Source organism: Anneissia japonica, unplaced genomic scaffold (assembly GCF_011630105.1).
Source record: "Anneissia japonica isolate Jap-2015-1 unplaced genomic scaffold, ASM1163010v1 scaffold288279_len68211_cov118, whole genome shotgun sequence".
Classification (NCBI taxonomy): domain Eukaryota; kingdom Metazoa; phylum Echinodermata; class Crinoidea; order Comatulida; family Comatulidae; genus Anneissia; species Anneissia japonica.
In genome coordinates, this window is record NW_022695042.1 from 55,547 (window position 1) to 67,721 (window position 12,175).

Genomic DNA, 12,175 nt, shown 5'->3' on the forward strand with positions numbered 1-12,175 from the left:
TCAGGCATTACTCAAAATCTTTCAAAAGTGGTCCGGGGGCAAAGCCGACTGAAAAATTTTACAATTTAGGGGTTTCAAAGGCTTATTCAATCGATTTTAAAGGGGAACTTGGGCGGATGCAGGGGTACAGACGATGCGATCGTACCCCCTAAATTGTGTCACGAAAAAATAATTGTTGACATGAATTATTGGTAAAATTTTCGCTCCTCAGCCACAACCATGTTGAGGCTGAAGAAATGTGCATTCTTATACATCCATAGAATTTCATAAATCAAGAAGATGCCTGAAAATTGTTGATTACTCCTTGGGACCCAGAATGTTCTGACATAGCTTTCCACGACCCAAGACCACGGTTACCAAAGAAATGGCGTCCATACAAAATATACGGCCAATGTAATACAGTAGAACCCCTTGAGACACCCTTAAAATGACACTTTTTAGAGAACAGATGGGGATTATCTTTTAACACTACGGCCAACTTCTGAGAAGGGCACACCCCTATTAATGGGACACTTTCTGAATTTCTTGGTGTACCTAATGGCCAAATATATTCTGCCTGTAATTAGTGTGAACATCAGTATAGGCCTACTGCATGTGTTTGTATATTTTAGTCACTCCTCTGTTCATGCTACATGCATTCCTCCAATAGTAAGCTCAATATATATTTTCTAAAGGGTAGGGACACCCCATTAAGGGGACCCTTTTTTGGACCCCCTAATAGGGGCTCTACTATATACAGTATATATATATCGAAGTATTGTCAGAAATTTGATAAACATACGGTAATTATTAAACTAAATAATTACCTAAAGCAGCGTTTCAATCTTATTTTTCATGATTTGTTGATTTCGATTTTTTTTTCTGATCGTGTTAATTCTTACATTGGTTGCTAGCTCCTTTCTCATGTTTTGATTTAGCAGTTACTAAAGCGTAAATTGCCCTCAAGACTGGACAAATTAGGAGCCGAGGTTGTGAATGAGTGACGGAACACTAAAATTCCTAATACTTTATTACCTAAGATTAGTAGACTGAGTAGACTGCTGGAACATAGCGATGTTTTATCAAGCTGATCAACATCGGATAACAGCCAATTAGGGCTTAACACAAATTGAAGACAATAGTTAACATTTTACTAAATTAATTAATCTCGTGCGTTTTATATAATTTTTATATACCAAAATGCGATCTGACGACCCCAAAAATTCACTCATACTAAAACTTGGGTCGCGATCCATCTGTTGTAGCAACATACCGGTATATCTCTGCCCACAAACATCTGAATTACTATAATATACGATTCGAGTGTGATTGCCTTTATTTTAATTTGAAAATTATGAGAAAACGCTTGCTAACATAAAGCATGGAACTCGGCACATGAAGTAGGTAAAGTAAACGCATCAAAGACAATTAAGTATTATTTTCTATACATACAGCGATTAATTTGAGCGATGAGGATGAATTTTACGATGTACATAGGACATTTTATATTTACTACGAATATTTGAAAACATGATTAATGAAATGTTTACTAACTTAAGAAGTCACCTGAAGCAACAATGTGGTTATGTGCACGTCAGCACGGCATTCATTTGATATTTAAAAAAAGACTGAACTTGGATTGAGTTAGTTCCAATCTTCGAAACAAAATCGCGAACAAGGCCCTCTGTTTATTTTTTTAAATATTTTATTTCCACTGCATAATAAGTAAAATCACAATACACACCTTAAACTTATTTATTTTTTAAATTATTTATTCTTTATTTAGCCAATGAAACAATATGCAAATCAAAATCCAAGATGGCAAGGAATGACCACAGTTAAAAAAAAACAAAAAAAACTTTGGCTCTCAAGCTGGTCATCAGAATGATTAAAAATAACAATACAAAAATATAACTTTCTTAACTACAAGGATTTGCTAGAGTAAAATTTGATTAAGAAAAAGATCAATAAAAAAAGTAAAAACTAGATTGCAAAAATTAAGATTACACAAAAAAAAAGAAAAAAAAGGAGAACAAAAGAAATAATTATTACACAAGGTGAGAAATTATTATTTAATTAATTGATTAATTATAATTGCAAGTACAGTTGTTAAAATAGGTCCATGCGTAACATCTAACAATTATAACATCATATCACAAATACAGCAATAATATAACACCCAAATCAAAGTTTAAAAAAATGTTTTTAAAATATTTTAAAAGGATATTAATATGAAAAAAAAATTATCAAAGATCTTATAAGATGATTTTAATTGATAATAATTGATGTACTGTACTCGTGCGTCAAGAGGACGCTGCTCTCTGCGTTGGTAAAGGCTATATAACAGCCACGAGGAACATTATATTTAAATATCATGAATAATCAATTACCAGATCCGGGACGGCGGTACCGAGTTAGGTTCCAGCGTGGGTAAAGATGTGATTGCATCACGATATGTCGGGGTGTAGGGCCATGGAGTGTAATTGTAGTCAATAAATGTTCACTGAAGTCTGTGGTATCTCATGGACTCTAGTAAATTTTCAATATCATATTTTTTATTCAACATTATTATTTAGCAAGACCAAAAACTCAAAAAGGGTCTGTATAGTGTTGTGTATTCTCTTATTGCAAGTGTATATGATATTAACGGGGACATTCATTGTTTAAAATACTCCTGAAGTTGTAATGGGCACCATGTGTAGACTGTCCATGGAGTCAAGTGTCAGATTATTTTCAGAATAAATTATCGTTTTTATTTTATAGTTTATAAGACGAAACTTTTCAATCATTGTCCATTAATCACGAGATAACGAATTATTATATGAAGATCATTTGTATAAATAATAGGTAACAGCAGTAGGCCTATTATAGTAATACATAGCTGGGTCCTCATTTGTAGAAACAGATGCTGCTATATTATACAGGGGTGGCGACAGGATTTTCCAGACGGGGAGGGGAAGTCCGACGTCCCCAACCAAAAGTGTGGTCGGGCGTCGCACAAAACCTCTCGAGAGTGGCCCGAGGGAAAACTCCCGAAAACAATATGACAATTTAGGGGTTTCAAAGGCTTATTTAATCGATTTTAGAGTCTAGGCCTACTAGTATGTAGAAAATACATAGGCCTACATTTCGTTTCTCCCTGAATAAATTGTGGTTTCTCCCCGATGGGGGTGGGGGTGGCAGCTCTCCCCAAGGGGGACTCTTTTTTTTTTTTTTATAAGAACCAGTTTTGCCACGCCGAGTTTTAAATGTATGGCCTAATAATAATATAAAATGAGTAGCTGTTGACTGTTCATACGTTTTAATATAATAATCCTTTGCCAATCTATTATACTGCTAAACCAGCCAAAATTGTCTTCAACTTTATTAAAAATATCATCACTGGGTCCGTCTGTAAACGATTTTAGAGTCTAGGCCTACTAGTATGTAGAAAATACATAGGCCTACATTTTGTTTCTCCCTGAATAAATTGTGGTTTCTCCCCGATGGGGGTGGGGGTGGCAGCTCTCCCGAAGGGGGGCTCTTTTTTTTTTTATAAGAACCAGTTTTGTCTTGCCGAATTTTAAATGTATGGCCTAATAATAATATAAAATGAGTAGCTGTTGACTGTTCATACGTTTTAATATAATAATCTAATGTGAACATCAAAATTCCCGCGATACTTGGTGGTGTGAGGCCAAATCGCAGAAACCTGTGTTGAGTCGATCCACTGTACGATTCCATCATAATTTGCTGATGATTATTCTGATGAATATTTAATTATTATTATTATTATTATTACTATTATTATTATTATTATTATTAATAATAACACAAATAGTTTAATAAAAACAATGTGGTGGCTAAACGAACATTACATGTAAATATTTTTTTTTCATTTCTTTATTCCCCGACAAAAATTACTCGTCTTCCCCGACGGGGGGGGTGGGGGAGGGGGCTATGATTCCCCGACCCGGAGGGGGGGCCTATAGCACCCTCAGCCCCAGCCACTTCCCCCTCTGGCGCCACCACTGTTTGATTCTAATGTGTAATAATGTCTCTTTTGGTTGAGAATTGAATAAAATAAAATAAATTGTATAGGCGCATGCAGTGTTCTTTATGTGAAGTGCCATATAAATGCTCGATGTCATCTTTCGGGTCCAGTGGCACCTCAAATTTCAAGCAAGTGTTGCTGAGACTTCCTCGAAGTTACTCTGGAGTTAGGTTGTATATGAGAATCATGAAAAAGATAGTTCTGATAGAGGTTTATAGTTTTAATTAAGTGCTGCAACAATAACATTCAGAGGCAAATTTACAAAGTTTAGATAAAAAGTATTTATTTAAGTTTTATTTATTATGTCTCTTAACCAGGGGTGACGCCAGGATTTGCCCGGGGGTGGGGTCCGAGGTCCCCGACGGGTGGGGGGAGGGACGATACCCCCGACGAGTAGGTAGATTTCACCTACGAGAGCAAATTGGGCGTGTAGAGCGTCGCTTAAAATGTTGCGAAAGTAGTTAAGAGTTCAATTTTGACAATTTAGGGGTTTCAAAGGCTTATTTAATCGATTCTAGGTCTAATAATGTGCAAAATTCATATATTTTTTTTTCTTCTCACCGACGAATTGTGGTTTTTCTCCCCGACCGGGGAGCTCCCTCCGACGCCCCACCCATCTGGCGCCACCCCTGGTCTTAACACCGGTTTGTGTTACCATACTAATACTATAATTATGCACCTTTCATTCTAATTAAAAGAGACCCACGGATTTGTCATTGAAGATTCCATAACAGGCCCTTATTATTGCTATAGATCGACTATGTACGTTATTTAATACATTTAAATAAAATTTAGATCGATCTTAATAATGTGACTTTAAAGAGGTCTACATGCCATTGCTAGCAAATAATTATAGAACATATTATTTGATATTATGATGTAGCTGCCTGGGCATTTAATTATGGTAATTGACTATAAAAACAAAAACAGTGAAAGATTAACATTGTTGTGTATATCATTTTAATTTCTTCGGTTTCAAACAAATGACAGTTGATTTTCGTGTAATTTTTGAATTTTAAATGAATGTACCCAATGTTGTCTTCCAATCGAAAAAAAAGTTTGGCCGAATTTGGCCGTGAGATGGCGTGTGTTTGGTCGTGAAACCTAGCCTGTCGACTATCTGCATGCTCATGCTCCTATGCTACTGTTTTTCTCTCAGCAACCAACAACACACATTCTCCACATCCTTGACAGAAACACATTACGGTATTCATCGGCGTTGTTTGTGATCTTACACTTCCATTGAATTAATGTGAAACTATATTTGAAGGATATAATTTTTTTGGCCTAGGTAAGGTCCAGGGAAGATAGATAGGGTAGGATCTAGACTTTGGTTTTGGCCTATAGGCCCAGCCTACTCTGTCTGAGACTGTAGGCCTACTTAGGCCTAGGCCTCTCTATATATAGGTAGGCCCTAGGCCTAGATTGATAGGCTAGGCCTAGTACTACTAATAGCCTAGTAGCCTAGGCCTAGCCCGGCCTTAAAAATGATCTTTTTAGGCTTCAACCAACCAACCAACCATTGTTTTATAGTTGCAACACTAATAGTGGACTGAGTATTAGAAATGTTGTAAAAAAATCATGAGTGCTAATAAATTTTTAAGACTTTATAAAAAAAAAATAGTTAGGCCTTGGCCCAATTTGGCCTAGCATCGATTCCTATGGCCCCCTGGGCTAGCCTAGGCCCTATATTTATATACCAACTAGACCTAGGCCTGAAGATTCCTGGCATTTTGATTGGTTAAAAAGTTGGCGATATAGCTTCAGCCATGCCCTCTAATGCCTACAATCTAGGCCTGGCTTAACCTGTGTAGTGTTATTTAAAAAAATGTTTACTGGCACTGGGGTTTAATCGGGTCATGTAGGCCTAGTTCAAAATATAGCCTGAGGTGATTTGGAGACTGTAGTATGTCCCTCGACGTCATCCTAGGAGTAGTGCAGCCTCCAAATTGCCTCTGGCTATATTTCGAACTTTGCCCCTCAAACCAGTAAGTACTGTATAATAATATTAAGTATAATAATTATAAATATATATAATATATACACCGTGGCCTCTTGCATGATTTTACCATTGAACATTCCTCAAAAAATTATCAGAAACGAATATTGACAGTGGCAGATCCAGGAATAATTCGAAATAGAGGGTGCCCCAAGGGTTCACCCTCCTCAGCCCCACCAATGTTGCGGCTGAGGTAAGAAAAATTATGATTATGGGACCTCTAGATGGCTGAAATTGGCACTCTCAGATTTCAATTTGAACATAGTCTTCCTTTTTTCTCCAGTGTTGTTATAATTTTGAAAAATTTAAGGGTGGGGTGACCAGCCCCCCTTTGAATCTACCACTGATTAGTACATGTTTAACAGTCCAGTGATGCAATGATATTAAGCCTGTAATTAGGAGGAACCATTAAAACAAGGCTTAGACTTTTTGTTCCCACCACAACAAATTCTCCTTCACATGTTGAAATCAAAAGTTTAAGCTATATTATTTGACTACACCTAGACTATACAAAAGCAGTAATTTATATGACAATAGTGTATGTTTCATTCTACAGTATAAAGATGATGGCAACAAATCATCCTTCAAATAAGGATTCTAAGAAGAACTTGGTAGATGCAATGCTGAAACCACCAGAAGTTGTCACAAAGAAAAGTAGTGCTGAAGTTGATGGTCTTACTATAGGTGACATTTATGTCTGCAGTAAACCATGCCAAGGCAGCAAGACCATCCCACTTTCAGATAATACGGCATCTGTTGCTGAAATCGACTTTGAGTCACCAAAGTTTATATATGAAACGAACAACAGTAGTACAAGGACTTCTCAACAACACAGCAATCCAATGACATCTGAGCAGGTAGGTAATTTATAACACAACAAACAGTGTAAGTAAAGCAGAATCCATTTCATGTTTAATATAATATTGTTAACTGCCAAATTTGATTCAACTTTGCTATGAATGCTAAAACCATTTGTAAACCCGTGTGCATGCTGGTAGCAGACCACAGGCCCCTAATCAGCATGGCCACTGTGACAAATGAAATTATTATTGGCTTGAATTGTTATTAATTGTGCTACAGAATGCTACACCTCAATAGTGGATACAGACATGCCAACCACTCCGTTTATTTAAGCAAAACTCTGCACTCCAATTTTGGGTCGAAAATCTCCGCTTTTACTCATTTTGGCCAGCTGAAATAAATCACGAATTTATTGTCCCTTGCTAATGTCAAAAAATCATAAAAAATAATGTTGAAATAAACTTGCTCATATTGCAGTAGCATAAAAATCTTGTGCATAAAAATTATTGAATTTATAAAATGTGTACCCTGATTTTTAAACCAAAAAAAATATTATAAGAATAATAAAACACTTCAAGTGACTGGAAGTGTTTCTACCATTTTTCACTGTAAACTGATGGGTAGACGTTTTTTAAATACACTAATTTTTATGTTCAAGTTAATAACTTTCATGTTACTAAAAGTCAAATTCAAAAAACATTTTTATGTTTTTTTTTGGTATTTAGCATGGGACAATACATCTTTAATAATGGAAAGTATCCTGTCATTTTGAATTGAAATCAAATCCAGGCCTACTGTAGGTGATGCCTACGGTACGCTCGTTGTGATTGGTTGCGGTGTTGATTTTCTGCCTAGGCCTAGGGCCTAGTCTGGCACGGGGGTATTGCGGTTGTGAGTCAAAACGGTTACATTTTACAATCCGATCACATTGGTACCATGTCTTAGGAATACTCCTCTCACATTGCCAAAACTCCGCCCAGAAGTCTTTCAGACTCCTCTTGTTGGCCTTGGGTTGGCATCTCTGTGGATATATACAGGATTACCATGGATTAACAAATATTCTGGTATTTAAAATATTCACAGCATTCGAGCAGTACTTATTGCGTTCAAAATAGCGTATTTTGGCTACAAGTAATGAATGTGTATTATGGTAATGAGAAAAATGTGACAGTGATTACAAAAAATCTTGTATTTTCTGTTTTTAAAAATAAAGTCTAACACTCTGACCACCAGGGGTTTGAAAAAATAGTATCAGCCACCACAAGAGTTTTTAGCAAATTTTAACACTTTTCTGAAAGCTCATTGTGAGTGCGTCTGTGATCAGATTTACATATAGCGAATACTGCAAGAACTAAAACATGTTAGATTTACAATGGTACCACCAAACACTTTATTCTAATCACAATCTGTGACCTGTAAAACAGTAAAATGAAAATGGCTCACTTTTGGAGATTTACGCAATTTTGCACAATGAAGCTGTGATAATTGCAATTTTGTGAAAGTACATCAATACCGCTCTACGCTAATGTAAACAAACAAATAGTGAAATACTTACAGTCCAGACTGAATATAGTGTCCAAATTGTTAGTACATGTCGGTAATTACCTCATCTATCATATTCCGTAAAAACACACCTGAAACACTGAGATTTCCGTGTTTGGTGGTCAAGCCTTGTGTTACCGAACATGGGGGTCTCCGTGTTTGGCAGGCAGAGTGTTAAGCTTGGTGGTTGGAGTTTAGGCCTCTTACTGAATTTTTGTCTCATAACTAGAATTGACTCCACATCTTAAGCTTCATAATAAAGATTATTCATTTACTGGAAACCATATAGTAAATGCATGCTCTTCATTTTTAAGGATGACAAAGCAGATGCATTGCAAGTGGCACCCTCTGTTGTTAATAACCAGTCTTCTCCGAGGTCAGTTTATTTTTAGATCTTAATTGACTGATTTTAATGTTTTGAAAAAATTTCCCTCTAAAGTAGAGTTTAATAGCTTGATGGTTAAGATGCTTGCCTTCTAAATCCAGGGTCCTGGGTTCAATTCATGTTAGTGATTTTTTTTCGGAACCAAAACAACTGTATTTTCTAGGCCTCTTCTTGAGATTTTGTGTAGAGCATCATGTGTGTATGTTTGTCTTGTTCGCTATTCACAGTGTTTAGTGCATGCTGGCCTTCATATTACTAAACTGTATAATTTTATTATCTTTATATCTTTAAGTTTCACTGTATGCTGCATTTAATTCATAATAATCTTAGGCCGTTTTAATGTATTGAAGATTTTGTAGTTACGTAATTAATGTTATGAAAGATATGTACATTACATTAAGATTAAATTATTAGATATCAACAAAGTGTAGGATAAATCTCAAAAAACATTGGTGTAATAAGCAAACTGAAACATTCCTTTCCTCTAAATATTTTAGTTTCATATACAATTCGTTTATTTTGCCCCATTAATTATATTGCAACATCATTTGGGCAGCAGACTATCCCTCGAATTTAAAAAGAATTCTTATATTACAAAAATGGGTTGTTTGGTTAATTACATCTTCACCATTTAAACTGCATCTGAACCTCTATTTAAAAAAATTAACATCTTAAAAGTTAGTGACCTTCATAAATTCAAGATTAATTATTTTATGTTTCAATACGTGAATAATTTAGTACCTGTATCAATCACATTGTTTTTCTCTAACCATGTAATATCTCATTCTTACAGTATTAGAAATCCAAATATATTACAAGTCCCTTTTGTTAAACTTACAAAGAGTCAATTGTTTATTACATTTTCAGGTCCCACCATATGGAAACCTAGATGAAGATATTATTATAATTGTAAATCCCATAAAGCATTAAAAGGTCATATGAAAAAAATATATTTTAAATGTTGTAGAAAACTGATTTTTTTTAAAGACACATTAAGCATATTTAACAAGAAACTCAGAAACATTTTTAGTGAGATACAAGATCATCACTGTACATCGATGTGCATAAAGTTGTACTGTTGTAGAAGATCAATTTGAACTTTAGTCATTTTGCTTCTGGGCAGTAAGACATCAGTTAACCCGAAAGAACTTTTACATGTGGAGTCAAAATTCAAATTAAGTTGGGTCTAAAGCTTGCTAATCTTATGTTTCTTTCTACAGTACAATGATGATGCCAACAAATCATCCCTCAAATCTGAATTCTAAGAACTTGAAACCACCAGATTCTACAAAGAAAAGTTGTCATGAAGGTGATGGTGGGACTGTCAGTGTTCTGGAAAAACAAAATGAGGGTGAAAGTCTCGTCTGTAGTAATTCATCTCTAAGCCAAGGCAGCAAGACCATACCATTTTTAACTGGTACTTCATCTTCCTCAGAAGTCGACCATAAGTCAACAAGTGATATAACAATTGGAACAGCAAGGCCTCAACAAGGCAACAATCCAATGTCATCTGGACAGGTAGGCCATAAGTATAATAATTTTCCTCCAGTCTACGATGCATGCTTTACCAATTGCTTTAATATAAGTCAATCACCATCTTTTAATGTTAGTTTTGACAAGGCAATTTTCTTTGGTTTTGATAACCAACTGTTGCAGTCATCGGTTGCTATAGTGATATGTTCAGTATACTGTGTGCGTAGTTGTACATATGCTGATGTGTACTGCTGGAGTACATGTTAAATATACATCAGCAAGTACGGATACAATGAATTACTAATACTTGGCCTATTGTAATTTGTATTGTGTTAGAAGAATGTTTGTAATGCTATTTTGATAGACATTTGTCAAAAAAATAAGCATTTCTTAAAGCATTCGAGAGAGAATACAGTCACTGACTTTTTTGTCAGTGCAGACAGGTAAAAATCGTGCAATGATTTCATAACTACGCTAGGCTACATACGAGGGTAGGAGCCTAACCCATCAGAAGAGGCCTCAGCGGCCTCCTGTCTGGCTGTAGGCCTACATAATTTTGTTCTTTGAGTCCTTAAAAATAGGTCTAGAATATTCCCATTAAACGTTCAGTTTGTTTAGTTTATTAGGTTTCATTGATTCAAGAAATTGTTTAATTCTTCATACTTAATATTGAATTGAAAGTAACTTTCTTCAGGTTCTAATTAACCTTGTTTTACAAAAGTAATTTTCAACTATAATTCCATTTTCATCACCGTGCGCGATGTCTTTGCGGTGACAAAAAAATTAGGTTTTTTTTTTGCACATGAATCTAAAAAAAATCAAGCCAAGCATCCACTAATTGCAAAATTAGTGGACGGTGGGGAATAGGCAAATAACATTGGAAATTGTAATGATGACATCACAATTGACTTATAATATAGATTATTCATCAAAGAAAAACATTTACAGGAAACCATTGTTATTGTAAATGCATACTCTTTATTTTTAAGGATGACAAAGCTTTGCTAAACAAGACTGCAGATGCATCGCAAATGCCGCCCCCTGTTAATAGCCAGTCTTCTCTGAGGTCAGTTTATTTTTAGATATTACTTGACTGATTATAATGTTGTTTTCATGAATACTTAACCTGGATGAGCCGATATATACCAATTTTCTTTTAGGAACTTAACTTGAAAATAATGGAATAGTGCAACCCAGCCGTAGGCCTATATAAAGCCAAAAAAAATAATTGTTGTGGTGCCCTTAAATGGAAAAAATCAAGATCGTAAGTCGGTCGGTCAGATTTTTTTTTTGATTTTTTTTTTAGTAATACCTGAATTAGGATAGGCCTGAAACTGTAGTCCCTATTATTATAAAGAGACCCTAGGTCTAAGGGCTGGTAGTTCATAGACACCACATTAGCACGATGGAAAGGTTGCCAAACTAAAAATATTCAAAGTAATACTAACCCAGTGTATATTGACATAAATTTAACAAAAATAAATCAGTTTAATGAAAGATTTATTTCGAAACGTAAAATAATGTGTATCCACACGATCAAGGACGGTGGCTATGAAAAATGTCTAATCAAGCGCCCTCTATGTAATACAATCAAAAACTTCGAGAAAATAAACAGAAAAATATTTTGTTTATGGTTTGCCTAAAACGTTAACGGAGCCAAAAATATCTAGTTATATACCGGTTTTAAAGCGATGGCTAGACCTAAGCCTGTTTTTATTATTGTCCAATGTACTGTATGTAATAAATACGATTTTTTATTCAAGCAGTCACTAGTTGTACAGTAGTAAAGAATATGTTATGCCTAGGCCTAGATCTGGTTGTGGCTTGAGAGCTTAGCGCGAGAGATCCAATGTTGTGTGCATCTTAACTGGTGCCCAACTTACTAAAGTAGTGCCCACGTTATCTATAATCAATTATTATCAATTTATTTTAGCAAATTAGTGCCAGAATTAGCTAACATTAA

General features: G+C 35.2%; 1 protein-coding gene across 1 annotated transcript; it reads left to right on the forward strand.

Moving 5' to 3' along the window:
- Nucleotides 1-5,162: 5,162 nt before the first annotated feature.
- On the forward strand, nucleotides 5,163-11,278 carry LOC117101369 (the record flags this gene model as incomplete). Its single annotated transcript, XM_033241342.1, has 5 exons — nucleotides 5,163-5,218; nucleotides 6,568-6,868; nucleotides 8,669-8,730; nucleotides 9,960-10,257; nucleotides 11,202-11,278. Coding segments are annotated over exons 2-5 (731 nt in total), but the record flags the coding sequence as incomplete, so codon positions are not given.
- Between the last annotated feature and the right edge of the window lie 897 nt (nucleotides 11,279-12,175).